Source organism: Pseudophryne corroboree, chromosome 12 (assembly GCF_028390025.1).
Source record: "Pseudophryne corroboree isolate aPseCor3 chromosome 12, aPseCor3.hap2, whole genome shotgun sequence".
Lineage (NCBI taxonomy): Eukaryota > Metazoa > Chordata > Amphibia > Anura > Myobatrachidae > Pseudophryne > Pseudophryne corroboree.
The window spans coordinates 73,457,485-73,475,191 of NC_086455.1; the positions used below are offsets into that span (position 1 = coordinate 73,457,485).

The 17,707-nt window shown below is 48.0% G+C and overlaps 1 protein-coding gene across 3 annotated transcripts in view; it reads left to right on the plus strand.

Moving 5' to 3' along the window:
• Positions 1 to 5,299: 5,299 nt before the first annotated feature.
• Positions 5,300 to 17,707, plus strand: part of PNN (pinin, desmosome associated protein) — a 37,454-nt gene continuing 25,046 nt past the window's right edge. The window contains exons 1-6 of one of the 3 annotated variants that reach the window (XM_063947645.1): positions 5,300 to 5,464; positions 8,220 to 8,297; positions 8,443 to 8,511; positions 9,023 to 9,095; positions 9,218 to 9,312; positions 9,890 to 9,965. In XM_063947645.1, the coding sequence (XP_063803715.1) occupies positions 5,352 to 5,464; positions 8,220 to 8,297; positions 8,443 to 8,511; positions 9,023 to 9,095; positions 9,218 to 9,312; positions 9,890 to 9,965 (504 nt within the window). In that variant the 5' untranslated portion in view covers positions 5,300 to 5,351. Of the gene's footprint in view, positions 5,465 to 5,485; positions 5,720 to 8,219; positions 8,298 to 8,442; positions 8,512 to 9,022; positions 9,096 to 9,217; positions 9,313 to 9,889; positions 9,966 to 17,707 lie in introns of those variants that run through there. The other 2 variants (XM_063947643.1, XM_063947644.1) reach the window with 2 other exon arrangements.

A 17,707-nucleotide genomic window follows, 5' to 3' on the forward strand; every position in this document is an offset into this window, starting at 1 on the left:
CCCACCGAAGAATGAGCTTGCTGGATCGTACTACAAATCCAGCGTGCAATAGTCTGTTTTAACGCGGGATGACCAACCTTGTTGGCCGCATACAAAACAAACAACGCTTCAGTTTTCCTAGTAACAGCTGTCCTAGAAACGTAAACTTTTAACGCTCTTACAACATCCAGAGATTTTGGAATCGCCACTTCTTCCGTAGCTACCGGAACCACAATAGGTTGGTTAATGTGAAATGACGAAACCACCTTCGGTAGAAATTGTTTACGAGTCCTCAATTCCGCCCTATCCGCATAAAAATCAAGTACGCACTCTTATGAGATAAAGCTGCCAATTCCGATACTCGCCTGGCAGATGCCAGCGCCAAAAGCATAACAACCTTCCAAGTGAGAAATTTTAATTCAACCGTCCGCAAAGGTTCAAACCAGGAAGACATGAGGAACCGTAAGACGACATCAAGGTCCCATGGCGCTACAGGCGGTACAAACGGTGGATTGATATGCATTACACCCTTCACAAAAGTCTGAACCTCTGGGAGGGCAGCTAACTCTTCTTGAAAGAAAATAGACAAAGCCGAAATTTGCACTTTGATGGAACCCAATTTCAGGCCTGCATCTACACCCGCCTGTAAAAAGTGGAGAAAACGACCTAAGTGAAACTCCTCCGCAGGAGCCTTTTTAACCTCACACCAGGAAACATATTTCCTCCAGATACGGTGATAGTGTTTCGCCGTAACCTCTTTCCTAGCCTTAATGAGAGTTGGAATGACCTCCCTGGGAATACCCTTACGAGCTAAGATCTGGCGCTCAACCTCCATGCAGTCAAACGCAGCAGCGGTAAGTCCGGAAACACGCATGGACCCTGTAACAACAGATCCTCTCTTAGAGGAAGCAGCCAAGGATCTTCCACCAATAAGTCCTGAAGATCCGGGTACCAGGCCCTTCTTGGCCAATCTGGGACGACGAGAATCGCCTGAACCCTTGCTCGACGAATGATCCCCAGCAGCTTTGGAATGAGAGGAAGAGGAGGGAACACCTACACCGACTGGAAGACCCACGGAGACACCAGGGCGTCCACCGCCATGGCTTGTGGGTCCCTTGACCTGGAACAATACGTTGGGAGCTTCTTGTTGAGACGAGACGCCATCATGTCTATCAACGGAATTCCCCAGCGTCTTGTCACTTCTGCAAATACTTCTTGGTGCAGAGCCCACGGATGGAGGTCGTGTCTGCTGAGGAAATCCGCTTCCCAGTTGTCCACCCCCGGTAGGAAAACTGCTGACAGTGCGCTGACGTGTTGTTCCGCCCAGCGAAGTATCTTTGTGGCCTCCGCCATTGCTGCTCTGCTCCTCCTTGCCGGTTTATATGGGCCACCGCTGTGATGTTGTCTGACTGTACCAGGACCGGTCGACCCTGAAGAAGACTTCTTGCTTGGAGCAGGCCGTTGTAAATGGCTCTTAACTCTAGAACATTTATGTGGAGACAGGCTTCCTGGAGCGACCATTTTCCCTGGAAATTTCTTCCTTGGGTGACTGCGCCCCAGCCCCGGAGACTTGCATCTGTTGTCAGAAGTACCCAATCCTGGATACCGAATCGGCGTCCCCCCAGGAGGTGATGAGGTTGTAGCCACCACAGGAGAGAAATTCTGGCTCTGGGAGATAGACTTATCTTCCGGTGAATGTGTAGATGAGACCCAGACCATTTGCTCAGCAAGTCCCACTGAAACACGCGGGCGTGAAATCTGCCGTATGGAATGGCTTCGTACGCCGAAACCATCTTCCCCAGAACCCGAGTACAATGATGGATCGACACACTCGTCGGCTTCAGAAGTTCTCTGACCATCGTCTGCAATTCCAGAGCCTTTTCTTCTGGAAGGATTACCTTCTGTAACTCTGTGTCCAGAATCATGCCCAGAAAAGGAAGCCGAGTGGTCGGAATCAACTGGGATTTCGGCAATTTGAGGACCCATCCGTGTTGTCGCAGAACCGATTGAGACAACCCTACACTTGTCAGCAATCGTTCCTTGGACCTCGCCTTTATCAGGAGATCGTCCAAGTACGGGATAATTGAAACCCCTTGTTTGCGAAGAAGAACCATCATTTCCGCCATGACCTTGGTGAAAATCCTCGGAGCCGTGGAAAGCCCCAACGGCAACGTCTGAAATTGGTAATGAGAATCCTGTATCGCAAACCTGAGGAAAGCCTGATGCGGAGGATATATCGGCACATGTAAGTAGGCATCCTTTATGTCGACTGACGCCATAAAATCCCCCCCTCCAGGCTGGCAATCACCGCTCGAAAGGATTCCATCTTGAACTTGAAGACTTTCAAGTACGGATTGAGGGATTTTAGATTTAGAATTGGTCTGACCGAACCATCCGGTTTCGGTACCACAAAGAGGCTCGAGTAGAACCCCTCCCCCTGCTGGGACGGAGGGACGGGAACAATGACCCTCTGTAGACACAATTTTTGAATGGCCGCCCGGACCACCTCCTTGTCCGGAAGAACCACTGGTAATGCCGAAATGAAGAACCGGTGAGGGGGAATCTCCTGAAACTCCAGTTTGTATCCTTGAGACACTATTTCTAACACCCAAGGATCCAGGTCTGATTGAATCCAGACCTGGCTGAACACCTGAAGACGGCCCCCCACCGGTCTGGACTCCCCCAGGGAAGCCCCAGCGTCATGCGGTGGACTTGGTAGCAGCCGGGGAGGACTTCTGGTCCTGTGCACCTGAGGTTGCAGGAATTTTTCTTCCCCGTCCTCTACCCTTTCAGGCGAGGAAAGACGAACCCTTTCCACGCCTGTATTTATTGTGACGAAAGGACTGCATTTGCTGATGTGTTGCCTTCTTCTGTTGTGTGGGAACATAAGGAAGAAAAGAGGACTTACCCGCAGTCGCGGTCGAGACTAGGTCCGCCAGGCCGTCCCCAAACAAGACCGTACCTTTAAAGGGTAGAGCTTCCATAGACCTCTTGGAGTCGGCATCAGCATTCCATTGATGGATCCACAAGGCCCTCCTGGCAGATATCGACATGGCATTGGTCTTTGATCCCAAGAGACAGACGTCCCTTGCCGCGTCCTTCAGGTAATCTGCAGCGTCCTTAATATAACCGAGAGTTAGAAGGACATTACCTTTATCAAGAGTATCCATGTCACTAGCTAAATTCTCCGCCCATTTAGCAATAGCACCACTCACCCATACCGACGCCACAGCAGGTCTGAGCAATGCACCCGTATTAGCGAAAATGGACTTCAGACACGTCTCCAACTTGCGATCCGCCGGATCCTTGAGAGCTGCCGTGTCAGGAGACGGAAGCGCCACCTTCTTAGACAAACGGGATAGAGCTTTATCAACGGTTGGAGATGTCTCCCATTTTTCCCTGTCATCAGAGGGAAAAGGATACGCCATAAAAATCCTCTTGGGAATCTGCCATTTCTTATCCGGCGATTCCCAAGCCTTTTCACAAAGAGTATTCATTTCATGAGAGGGGGGAAACTTTACCTCAGGTTTCTTCCCCTTGAATAAGCAAATCCTTGTTTCCTGCACCGCAGGTTCATCAGAAATCTGCAACACATCCTTTACAGCCACAATCATGTACTGAATACTCTTAACCAAACGTGGATGTAACGCCGCCTCAGTGAAATCGACCTCGGAATCAGAGTCCGTGTCGGTATCCGTATCCCCCACCTGAGTAAAAGGCCTCTTATGGGACCCGGATGGGGTCTGTACCTGAGATAAAGCCTCCTCCATAGATTTTTTCCACACCTGGGTCTGTGACTCAGACTTATCTAACCTCTTAGATAAAGAAGCTACATTGGAATTTATTGTAGTAAGGAGTGCTAGTAAATCAGGAGTCGGCTGCGTCAACAGTGCTAGCTCTAGCCCCGCATCCCCACCTCCTATAACCTCCTCTGGTGAATAACATTCAGGTTCCGACATGTCGACACGCAGTACCGACACCCACAACACCCAGAACCGTCCCAGCAAGGTGACAGGCCCACAATTCAGCCCAGAAGAGGAGACAGAGGGAGTATGCCAGCTCACACCCCAGCGCCTGTATTGGGACACAGAAGATTAAGTGTACCCAGCGCTGCCTTATAATTCACAATTGGTACCCCACAGCGGCTCCCCACTGGAGATGCCCCCTATACTTGCAGAAAACGTGGAGGTCCCGGCAGCGTCTCTCCCTCGGTGCTGTGTAGGGAGCAAATGGCGCGCGAGTGAGCTGCGGACCGAAGCTCCGCCCCCTTCCCGGCGGCTTCGGCCCGACAAATTTAAACATACAAAAAATACCCGGTGGGGGTCTGTAATAAAGTGCCTCGGCACCTACGATCTTTTGCCGGCTCAGTAACACGCCCCCCCCCAGCGCCCTGCATCCAGTGACTACCGTTGGTGATGTGTGTGGGAGCGTTACCGCTGTGCTTTACCTTCCGTCACTGAAGTCTTCTGTTCTTCTCATACTCACCCGACTTCTGACTTCTGGCTTCTGTGAGGGGGTGACGGCGTGGCTCCGGGAGCAAGCAGCTAGGCGCACCAAGTGATCGAACCCTCTGGAGCTAATGGTGTCCAGTAGCCGAGAAGCAGAGCCTTGAAACTCACAGAAGTAGGTCTGCTTCTCTCCCCCACGATGCAGGGAGCCTGTAGCCAGCAGGGCTCCCTGAAAATAAAAAACCTAACAAAAAGTATTTTCCTAGAGAAACTCAGGAGAGCTCCCCTAGTGTGCATCCAGTCACTCCTGGGCACAAAGTCTAACTGAGGTCTGGAGGAGGGGCATAGAGGGAGGGGCCAGTTCACACCCAGTCTTAAGTCTTTTTAGTGTGCCCAAGCTCCTGCGGATCCCGTCTATACCCCATGGTCCTTTTGGAGTCCCCAGCATCCTCTAGGACGTAAGAGAAATGCTCTTTTCATGTACTTCCCTCTTAATGTATGATTGCCATCACTTGTGGTGAAACACCTTTCTTATCAATTAATTAGTTCAACACAGGTGAGGGCAATCATAAATTAAGAAAGAAGTCCAGAAGAGGAGCATTTTGTCCCACCCGGAATGGGTCACGTTGCGATGTATGCATGTAGCACTAAAACCTCTTGTGAAGTGACTGAGTCTGAGAGACATTCATAATATTCCAAGCTCTCGGCAGTGTGGTCATGTGGTGGCTGTTCTTGCTCCAATCCAGACCCAGACAGCTAGTAGGCGGGTGTCTCTGCCACGCCCCTCCCCGGATTGGTTAGCACTGTAAGGGGCGGGAGAAGTCAAGTTCTCACTGACGACACTTCCTTCTCTCTCGGGCGCGCCTACGATTTATACGCGCACAACCCGGAAGTGACTGAGACAGGCGGAGTTGGGAGGACAAGATGGCGGTCGCCGTGCGCACCCTGCAGGAGCAGCTGGAAAAAGCGAAGGAGAGCCTGAAAAGCGTGGACGAAAACATCCGGAAGCTGACCGGGCGCGACCCCAACGACACCAGGTGAGCAGGAGGCCCGTGTGGGCCCGGAGGCGTGGCCCTGGCCGCGGGCAGACAGGAGCCGCATGGTCGTGGCCCTCAGACGCGGGCTGCACGGTGTATGGATGGTCTTGTGAGGCGGGAGGCCCCCATGTTTTTGCTCTGCAGAGTCTCGGCCTGGATGAGACCGGGAGCCTGGCCCAGCTGCTGCATGTGCGCCTCAGAGGCAGTGCTTGGATATGACCGCTCGGAGTGCGTTCGTTCATTCATTCGTTTGCTGTGCGTTATAGCCCGTTGTATTAACAGCTTCTCCAACAATTCTAACCTAATGAAGCTGCAGCCAGCCTAGGACCGTGAGGCAGATGTATTAAGCCTGGTGAAGTGATAGTGGAAGGTGATAACGCATCAGCCAGTCAGCTCCTAACTGTCGTTTTTCAAACCCAGCCTGTAACATGGCAGTTAAAACTGATTGGCCGGTGCGTTATCACCTTCCACTTTATCACTTCACCAGGCTTAATAAATTTGCCCCCGTGTGTGCTGCGGATGGTGTGTACGTTATGCTGTCACTGCAAAGTGGGTTTGTAAATGTGGACGGTTGGACTAATGGTCGGCATTGTCTTGCAGCACTGATGTCAAGAGTGCAATTCCTTAACACAGCCCTATCTGTGCAGTCTGTATGTTCTAGGAAAGTCTGTGTATTGTGCCTTCATATTAAATTCTGATAGAAGTCTATTTAAAGCCGATAACGACAAAATCAACTTGCCGTTATATTCTGGTGAGTGGCTGCAGAGCTCTGCACTACCAGCTAGGCCGGGGAATATTTCACTGATGTGCTGCTTTCTTAGCATGAGTAACAGGGCTACTACATGCTGATGGCTTTCCTGGGCTGTTGCCCATTTGTTACAGACAGCCGTTTATAGCACTGAAGCTCACAGTATTTAGATGGAGGATTCTGAGTTGAGTGGTGAATGGGAGAATCCATCATAACCGCCAGTCTCAACGACTAAGGCTATTCAATTGCAGTCCCGTGTGTTGTTGTGTTTTTTTTTTTTTCTTTGTGTGGAAAATCTGACATGTTAACCCATGGGTCCCGGTATAAGTACCCAGAGTAATAGGTTAGTGTTTGCTGTACCCATGATAAAGACACTTTACCGCACATTTCTGCTTGATCCTCATCAGTCTTGAAATCCAAGTGCATAGTGCAGGCGGTAAGTGAATAGCCCTGGCAGACAAATTAGCCCGCAGCTAATTGAATCTGGCCCTTTATCTGAAGGATCGCAGAAGACACATTAATCGCATTAAGGTCTTTGTAAAGCCCCGTACACACGGGTAGATTTATCCCAGAGATGTGTGGTGAGCGAGTGAGGGGTGGAAGAAAAAAAGCTCACTTCACCCAGTGAAGTGAGCGATCTCAATAGATTGGGCAGGCATGCCTGCCCAATCTAGAGCCGGCGATAGCGACGCGCGGGACTGCGCATTGGTGTCGCCGGCACCACTTCACATGGAGCAATGTTTGCTTAATTTCTAAGCAATCTAGTCAAGATTGCTTAGAAATTAAGTAATTGCTCCTTATGTACCCCCCCTTAAGCAGCACTCGAGCTTAGTTGCTAGAATATGCAATAGTCACTTCAGTTTCCATAAAAGACCTTACACAGTGGTTTCCTTATTTTTTTTTTTTTTTATATATATATTTTTTATTTTTTTTGAGAATATGTTCCATATTAAATAAAAAGCAACTTGCATAGGTATTATGTACAATTACCCTCATACCACATTTTAGGCATTACTCTTGCTTATTAAATATCCAGTGGTTCTCAAACTCTGTCCTCAGGACCCCACACAGTGCATGTTTTGCAGGTAACCCAGCAGGTGCATTAATTACTCATTGACACATTTTTAAAAGTTCCACAGGTGGAGCTAATTATGTCACTTGTGATTCTGTGAAGGAGACCTGCAAAACATGCACTGTGTGGGGTCCTGAGGACCAAGTTTGAGAACCTGTGGATTAATCTAATGAAACAGTACGCTGCGTTTATTTTGGCATTCCTTTAGCACTGAGATCTGTCTGTGCTTGCTATATGATGGGGTTATGTGAGAATGCTCATTCGGTACATTATGCTGCTGTGAACCATTAAGAAGGTTCTTCTAAGGTTCTGTTATTAGCAAAGACTGCTTTGCTGCTGTGGTCTGGGCATGAGCCCTTATTCAGATCATTTTTTTTTTTATCAAGTGACTAGATACCAGCCTGTCAAAATGATGGTACAGCATAACTGTAATTCCCGTCCCCCCATCACTCACTCACACTCACTCACTCACTCACTCACTCACACACTCACACACTCACACACACACTCACACACGTGAGGAGCAGCGAAAGCTTTATATTATTTAGGATCATTTGCCAGAAATGTAAAAAAAAAAAAAATTTTATTCAGACAAATTTTGGTTTATTTCAGCATGCTGTCCCCTATTAGCACCTTCACACGTAGGTCAAACTGTAGCAGCCATTCAGATAGTTACAAGAACCCCACCCCTTGCTAGTAATTGGACCCATGGAGCCCAGTAAGATGGTGCTCGAGCAGCTCATTGAAAAAAATAATTTTGTTGCAATTCTTTGAATAACTTTGTATTTTTTTCCCATGACGCTTATGTGCTAGTCTATGGTAAATACAGAAAAAAAAACATGATTGTCTTGTTATCAGTTGTTGTTTTTTTTTTTTTTTTGTTTGTTTTTGTACGTTGCTATGGGGTTCATTATGTATTTGGTTTTGTGTTGCAGGCCTGCACCAGCAAGACGGCTGACCATCACAGGTCCAAATGCAATTGGAGGTAGAGGCCGTGGTGGCATTGTGCTACGGTATGTGGATTTTATATTCAGTATTAACAGTAGACTTTAAATCTGTTGAAATTGTTACTGTAATGTTTATTCTCTTGATTTTTAAGGTTTTAACTTTTTGTTATGTCAGTTCTGGTAGCACTTTACCTTATATTTCCATCCTTAGGCGTGGACTCTCGGATAGTGGAGGAGGACCCCCAGCCAAACAGCGGGACTTTGAAGGTGCATTGAGCAGGTGAAGACTTTTTATGATTATTGGGTATAGGTTCTAATCTATTCATTTGGTATACTACAGTCTAATATAAAAGCTTTTCAACTTATGGCTGTAAAATTCCCCAATGAAATTATAGTGAATATGACCATTTAATTCTTTTTCATCACTCTATAGCTGCCAAGGAGCCTGGTTTTCTAAAATACTGGCCTTTTTATCTAGTTCTGCTCAGCGTTACTTCAGTTGCTAAATGAAAAAGCCTTTAAACTTCACTAGCAAGAAATGTTTGTTTTTTCTCAAAGTATTTTGTAGTTTTTGTAGTCTTGTGAGCAGCTACTTTTCATTTTATTATATACAGTGTTGAGGGAAAGCAAAATATAATGAGAATAAGTGAGCATTTTTTATATGAAACATTTTTTTTTTTCCCCGTCTAATCAAGAAGTTTGAGGTTTTTGACAGACTTTAGATTTACTGATGGCCACCTGTCATGAAAATCATGATGCAGCGTTATGTAAACTCCATTACTTTTTCTCAGGCTGAGTGGGGACCGTCGGCCGAGGAGAGAGTCACGCCAGGAAAGCGACGCTGAGGAGGAGGATGATAAAAAAGTATGTTTGTTTTTTGTGTCTGTTTTTTTTGGTAGTGGGTAAAAATGGGAGTGTGTTAAAATTTAAGATAAAACTTTCAGTCAATGTGCTATTTTTTATTCCCCCCCCCCCACACCATATAGCCAGCGTTGCAGTCCTCAGTGGTTGCTACCTCCAAGGAACGTACACGCCGAGATCTTATACAAGATCAGAACATGGACGAAAAAGGAAAGCAGAGGTAAAACCCTGTAGAATTAAAATGTCAACAATTTTTTCCATAAAATTTGTCTGAGGGGGTTGGTGATGGTAGTGGCAGCAGCAGTGTACCCCTGGATCTTTTTAAACTCAAGTTTTTGTTGTCTCTTAATACCTCACTATACGGACATGATGGTGAATGCAGATTTCACCAGTGCTGATGCCTTAAGTACAGTGTAACAGATTAAGAAATGACTGTGCCAGCATAGCTCAGAATTATTAAACACTCTTTATAAAGACTTATGTTATAAGAGGAACATACCAGACACTATCATACAGACCATGGTTCCCTTTTACTTGAATCACAATGGACAATAACAAAGTAATTCTGACCCCTTATGGATTTTGCAAGTTGTAGCATTGACAAAGTTGCGTTTATTTGTTTTAGCATTATCTGTGGTACCCTAAAACTGTATGGTCTAAGTGTAATCGTAACAATAAATTATTCCTTTTGCAAGCATTCCATTACTTTTCATGTCTGTTTCGTTAGACTGATACATATTATACTGTAATATATTGGATGGTTTGTATTTTTTTTTTCTTCCACCTTACCTCTCTAGAAATCGGCGTATATTTGGCCTGTTGATGGGTACCCTTCAGAAGTTTAAGCAAGAATCAAATGTTGCTACAGAAAGAGTAAGTTATTTTAAAATATCTGCACTGTCTCATTTTGTTTAGTATCGGTCATGTGCAAATCAGCTGAATGTTCGGTTTCCAATTTCAGACACCATGCTAGCTTCTGTAGTAGTGTGTGAAAGTCTGCTATAAGTGTTTCTTTACAGAACCACACATTATGACTTCTAATCCTCTTCTCTCCTCACAAAGGGTCTTAAACCATATTGTCCCCAAATTGCTGTCTAATTGAGCTCTATACAACTTTCATTAAGTCTCAATATCTGCAAGGGGGGGGGGGGTCACAGGCCTTGTGAGGTGTTAGAGCCGCTTCCTCGCTGCAGGACCATCGCCGTGAAAGGTTGTTGTACAGCAGGGCACTGTGCCTTTGCGGTCACAATCGCTACAGGCTGCACACCCCTAACATTGCCTGAAGGTGGCGACAGTGGTGAGCAGAAACCGGGGGCTCCTCTAGGGGGTGTCCCCCCGGTTCTTGGTGCGGCAAAAACGCATGGGCAACATATCGGACCCTCCTGGGGGGGACCCGCTATACCCCCTTGTGTACACTGGCACGCGGTTGTAAAAACAGGTATTTATTATGATTTACACCAAAAGGAGACATTTGCCAGTATAAATAAGTGTATAGCTCCGGTGCCATTGCAGGGGGGCGCAGCTACCTCAGAGCGGGTCCAGTGGCTTCTTGGCGCCTTCCTTTGCTTCCAGCAGCAGGCACACAGCTCCAACGCTCCAGATACATATAGGGGTGTTAGAAAGGGGTAGAGCAGGGGTGGCCAACTAGTCAGTGACAAAGAGCCAAAAAACCTTGTTAGGTACGTGAAAGAGCCGACATCGAGCCGAAGGCACACATGCAAAAATGGAATGTGGCCTTGTGCCTGCTAGACCACATCCCTGGTATAAAATATATTGAAAAAGCCAGAACAACATAAAACAAATTTTTAACACCTGATCCACTGAAAAAGCAACTTTCACATAAAATAACTGAAAAAGCCAGATTCACATAATAAACTTAAGCTCCCCTATGTGTCACTCCAGCCAACACTCTGCTGTCACTCCAGCCAGCTCCCCCATGTGTCACTCCTGCTAACACCCTCCTATGTCACTCCAGCCAGCTCCCCGTGAGTCACTTGCCAGCACCCCCCTGTGTCACCTCAGCCAACTCTCCCATGTGTCACTACTGCCAGGACCCTGCTGTGTCACCTCAGCCAGCTCTCCCATGTGTCACTCCTGCTACCACCCTCCTATGTCACTCCAGCCAGCTCCGCCTTGTGTCAAACTAGCCCACCCTCGTGTATTCGTGCCATTGCAGCAGCCCCTTATATGTCCTCTGTTTTCCAGTGGGTGTCTCACCTCTAGTATCTGGCTCCTTCAGTTTTCAGTTTGTAGTGCTGCTGTGTGTCTGGCTAGAGTGCAGCGGGTTTTTGTATCTGTTGTGGTCACATGCTATAGAGTGTTGGGAACCACATTTGAATTAAGAAAGAGCCGCATGCGGCTCAAGAGCCACTGGTTGGCCACCACTGGTAGAGCAACTATTATACTTGTAAATAGTCGTCATAAGGAAAAAAAAAACACAGGTGTTGCACTGAGTCACAGTATAAAGTTACAGCCTGCAGTTTTCCTGAGTCTTAGGCTTGGTGTGCTGGTAATTTCTCCGGCAGGGTCCACAGGTTATCCACAGGATAACATTGGGATATGATGGAGCGACAGCGGATTGGCACCAAACGATCACAAGCTTTCTGGCCTCCCAGGATGCAACGGGCTCGTCCATATAACCCCGCCCACCGACTCGGTCAAATCAGTTTTTTTGTTTGGTGCGGCAGGAGCTGGACCATGGTCACAGGGCTGCTGTGTTTGGCAGCCCTAAGCTTTATTTGATTTATTTGTATAGTCTTACTATGTTTTCTGAGTGATCTTTCCTAACGGCGTCTTACACGCATATTGGAAAGAGTTGCTCCAACTCTCCGCCAGGTCACAACAACGCTTACCCACGGTACAAGTGCTGTCTCGATGGGCATCTGTGTCGGATGTTACTAGCAGGTACAGCAGACGTTACCAGGCTGTGGCCGGAGCACGGGGAGAAGGTAAGGCATCTGTTCCGCTTAGAAGGGGAATTCGTACACAGCCGCACTGTTTTGGGAGGAGACTACCAAACAGTAGCTGGCGCGCCGCCACCACAGATGCTCCAGCGCTAGGCTTTAGGGATCATAAGGCACCAGGATCAGTTTGAGGCTGCGATCCCTAGGGTTGATGTCAGCAGTGGGGAGTCAGACGGTCTCCTGGGGGGGGGGGGGGGAGTAAGACGGTCTTACCCCCCCCCCCCCCCCCCAGTTCATGACCAGTTTCCGTGAGTTTTCCATGAACTGATTGCCTCACTTTCGTCTCAGGCGCTTCCACGAGGGGTCTCTGTCGCAGCATAGGCCGCTGCGTCTGTATACACTAAGGTTTACCGCTAAGAGACTGGGTCGCAGACATGAGCGTCTGCATGCGCTAATGTTCACTGAGCGTCTGTGTCCACTAAAAATTACCGGAGCGGCAGTGTACACTAGTAGCGTCTGGATCCACTCAGCGGTTGCTAACGTATTGATCGATCCTGGAAGTGGGGCGAGTCTCCCTCCTGTATCCCACTCTACAGAGTACGGGTTATACAGCACTAAATTTCTATCTACTGTTTCTTTGGGTCTTTCTCTATCGTCCTAGTGGATGCTGGGGTTCCTGAAAGGACCATGGGGAATAGCGGCTCCGCAGGAGACGGGGCACAAAAAGTAAAGCTTTAGGATCAGGTGGTGTGCACTGGCTCCTCCCCCTATGACCCTCCTCCAAGCCTCAGTTAGATTTTTGTGCCCGGCCGAGAAGGGTGCAATCTAGGTGGCTCTCCTAAAGAGCTGCTTAGAAAAGTTTAGCTTAGGTTTTTTATTTTACAGTGAGTCCTGCTGGCAACAGGATCACTGCAACGAGGGACTTAGGGGAGAAGAAGTGAACTCACCTGCGTGCAGGATGGATTGGCTTCTTGGCTACTGGACATTAGCTCCAGAGGGACGATCACAGGTACAGCCTGGATGGTCACCGGAGCCTCGCCGCCGGCCCCCTTGCAGATGCTGAAACGAGAAGAGGTCCAGAATCGGCGGCAGAAGACTCCTCAGTCTTCTTAAGGTAGCGCACAGCACTGCAGCTGTGCGCCATTTTCCTCTCAGCACACTTCACACGGCAGTCACTGAGGGTGCAGGGCGCTGGGAGGGGGGCGCCCTGGGAGGCAAATGAAAACCTTTTTTGGCTAAAAATACCTCACATATAGCCTCCGGGGGCTATATGGAGATATTTAACCCCTGCCAGAATCCGTTAAGAGCGGGAGACGAGGCCGCCGAAAAAGGGGCGGGGCCTATCTCCTCAGCACACAGCGCCATTTTCCCTCACAGAAAGGCTGGAGGAAAGGCTCCCAGGCTCTCCCCTGCACTGCACTACAGAAACAGAGTTAAAACAGAGAGGGGGGGCACTAATTTGGCGTTAGAAATATATAAAAAAGATGCTATAAGGGAAAACACTTATATAAGGTTGTCCCTATATAATTATAGCGTTTTTGGTGTGTGCTGGCAAACTCTCCCTCTGTCTCTCCAAGGGCTAGTAGGTCCTGTCCTCTATCAGAGCATTCCCTGTGTGTGTGCTGTGTCGGTACGTGTGTGTCGACATGTATGAGGACGATGTTGGTGAGGAGGCGGAGCAATTGCCTGTAATGGTGATGTCACTCTCTAGGGAGTCGACACCGGAATGGATGGCTTATTTAGGGAATTACGTGATAATGTCAACACGCGCCAAGGTCGGTTGACGACATGAGACGGCCGACAAACAATTAGTACCGGTCCAGACGTCTCAAAAACACCGTAAGGGGTTTTAAAACGCCCGTTTACTTTAGTCGGTCGACACAGACACAGACAGGGACACTGAATCCAGTGTCGACGGTGAATAAACAAACGTATTCCTTATTAGGGCCACACGTTAAGGGCAATGAAGGAGGTGTTACATATTCTGATACTACAAGTACCACAAAAGAGGGTATTATGTGGGATGTGAAAAAACTACCGTAGTTTTTCCTGAATCAGATAAATTAAATGAAGTGTGTGATGATGCGTGGGTTCCCCCCGATAGAAAATATGGGCGGTATACCCTTTCCCGCCAGAAGTTAGGGCGCGTTGGAAAACACCCCTTAGGGTGGATAAGGCGCTCACACGCTTATCAGAACAAGTGGCGGTACCGTCTATAGATAGGGCCGTCCTCAAGGAGCCAGCTGACAGGAGGCTGGAAAAATATCATAAAAAGTATATACACACATACTGGTGTTATACTGCGACCAGCGATCGCCTCAGCCTGGATGTGCAGAGCTGGGGTGGCTTGGTCGGATTCCCTGACTAAAAATATTGATACCCTTGACAGGGACAGTATTTTATTGACTATAGAGCATTTAAAGGATGTATTTCTATATATGCGAGATGCACAGAGGGATATTTGCACTCTGGCATCAAGAGTAAGTGCGATGTCCATATCTGCCAGAAGATGTTTATGGACACGACAGTGGTCAGGTGATGCAGATTCCAAACGGCACAAAGGTGTATTGCCGTATAAAGGAAGAGGAGTTATTTGGGGTCGGTCCATCGGACCTGGTGGCCACGGCAACTGCTGGAAAATCCACCGTTTTTACCCTGAGTCACATCTCTGCAGAAAAAGACACCGTCTTTTCAGCTTCAGTCCTTTCGTCCCTATAAGAGTCATATCTGCCCAGGGATAGAGGAAAGGGAAGAAGACTGCAGCAGGCAGCCCATTCCCAGGAACAGAAGCGTTCCAACCCTTCTGACAAGCTCTCAGCATGACGCTGAGACCGTACAGGACTCCTGGATCCTACAAGTAGTATCCCAGGGGTACAGTTTGGAATGTCGAGACGTTTCCCCTGCGCAGGCTCCTGAAGGCTGCTTTACCAAGGTCTCCCTCCGACAAGGAGGCAGTATGGGAAAAAATTCACGAGCTGTATTCCCAGCAGGTGATAATTAAATTACCCCTCCTACAACACGAAAAGGGGTATTATTCCACACTATATTGTGGTACTGAAGCCAGAAGGCTAGGTGAGACCTATTCTAAATCTAAAAAAATTTGAACACTTACAAAGGTTCAAATCAAGATGGAGTCACTCAGAGCAGTGATAACGAACCGGGAAGAAGGGGATTATCTGGTGTCCCGAGACATCAGGGATGCTTACCTCCATGTCCCAAATTTGCCCTTATCACTAAGGGTACCTCAGGTTCGTGGTACAGAACTGTCACTATCAGTTTCAGACGCTGCCGTTTGGATTGTCTACGGCACCCCGGGTCTTTACCAAGGTAATGGCCGAAATGATGGTTCTTCTTCGAAGAAAAGGCGTCTTAATTATCCCTTACTTGGACGATCTCCTGATAAGGGCAAAGTCCAGGGAACAGTTGGAGGTCGGAGTAGCACTATCTCGGATACTGTTACAACAGCAGGGGTGGATTCTAAAGATTCCAAAATCGCAGCTGATCCCGACAACAAGTCTCCTGTGCTTAGGGATGATTCTGGACACAGTCCAGAAAAAGGTGTTTCTCCCGGAAGAGAAAGCCAGGGAGTTATCCGAGCTAGTCAGGAACCTCCTAAAATCAGTGCATCATTGCACAAGGGCCATGGTAAAAAAAATGGTGACTTCCTTCGAAGCAATTCCAGTCGGCAGATTTCATGCAAGAACTTTTCAGTGGGATCTGCTGGACAAATGGTCCGGATCGCATCTTCAGATGCATCAGCAGATAACCCTATATCCAAGGACAAGGGTGTCTCTCCTGTGGTGGTTACAGAGTGCTCATCTTCTAGAGGGCCGCAGATTCGGCATTCAGTTTTGGATGTTGGTGACCACGGAGGCCAGCCCGAGAGGCTGGGGAGCAGTCACACAAGGAAAAAATTTCCAGGGAGTGTGATCAAGTCTGGAGATTTTTCTCCCCATAAATATAGCTAAGGGTAAATTTATAATGCTCTAAGCTTAGCAAGACCTCTGCTTCAAGGTCAGCCGGTATTGATCCAGTGGGATAAAACATCACGGCAGTCGCCCACGTAAATAGACAGGGCGGCACAAGAAGCAGGAGGGCAGTGGCAAAAACTGCAAGGACTTTTCGCTGGGCGGAAAATCATGTGATAGCACTGTCAGCAGTGTTTCATTCCAGGAATGGAAACTGGGAAGCAGACTTCCTCAGTAGGCACGACCTCCACCCGGCAGAGTGGGAACTTCATGGAAGTTTTCCACATAATTGTAAACCGTTGGGAATTACCAAAGGTGGACATGATGGCGTCCCGTCTGAACAAAAAACGGGACAGGTATTGCGCCAGGTTAAGAGACCCTCAGGCAATAGCTGTGGACGTTCTGGTAACACCGTGGGTGTACCAGTCGGTGTATGTGTTCCATCCTCTGCTTTTCATACCTAAGGTACTGAGAATTATAAGACGTAGAGGAGTAAGAACTATACTCATGGCTCCGGATTGGCCAAGAAGGACTTGGTACCCGGAACTTCAAGAGATGCTCACAGAGGACTTATGGCCTCTGCCGCTAAGAAGGGACTTGTTTCAGCAAGTACCATGTCTGTTCCAAGACTTACCGCAGCTGCGTTTGACGGCATGGCGGTGGAACGCCGGATCCTAAGGGAAAAGGCATTCAGGAAGAGGTCATTCCTACCCTGGTCAAAGCCAGAAAGGAGGTGACCGCACAACATTATCACCACATGTGGCGAAAATATGTTGCGTGGTGTGAGGCCAGGAAGGCCCCACGAAGAAATTTCAACTCGGTCGATTCCTGCATTTCTTGCAAACAGGAGTGTCTATGGACCTCAAATTGGGGTCCATTAAGGTTCAAATTTCGGCCATGTCGATTTTTCTTCCAGAAAGAAGTGGCTTCAGTTCCTGAAGTCCAGAAGTTTGTCAAGGGAGTATTGCATATACAACCCCCTTTTGTGCCTCCAGTGGCACTGTGGGATCTCAACGTAGTTCTGGGATTCCTCAAAACACATTGGTTTAAAACCAGTCAAATCTGTGGATTTGAAGCATCTCACATGAAAAGTGAACATGCTCTTGGACCTGGCCTGGACCAGGCGAATGTCAAATTGGTGGTTTTTTTCTCAAAAAAGCCCATATCTGTTTGTCCATTCGGACAGGGCAGAGCTGCGGACTCGTCCCCAGTTCTCTCCCTAAGGTGGTGTCAGTGTTTCACCTGAACCAGCTTATTGTGGTGTCTTGCGCCTACTAGGGACTTGGAGGACTCCAAGTTGCTAGATGTGGTCAGGGCCCTGAAAATATAGGTTCCAGGACGGCTGGAGTCAGGAAAACTGACTTGCTGTTATCCTGTATGCACCCAACAAACTTGGTGCTCTTGCTTTTAAGCAGACTTTTGCTAGTTGGATGTGTAATACAATTCAGCTTGCACATTCTGTGGCAGGCCTGCCACAGCCAAAATATGTAAATGCCCATTCCACAAGGAAGGTGGGCTCATCTTGGGCGGCTGCCCGAGGGGTCTCGGCTTTACAACTTTGCCGAGCGGCTATTTAGTCAGGGGCAAACACGTTTGTAAAATCCTACAAATTTGATACCCTGGCTAAGGAGGACCTGGAGTTCTCTCATTCGGTGCTGCAGAGTCATCCGCACTCTCCCGCCCGTTTGGGAGCTTTGGTATTATCCCCATGGTCCTTTCAGGAACCCCAGCATCCACTAGGACG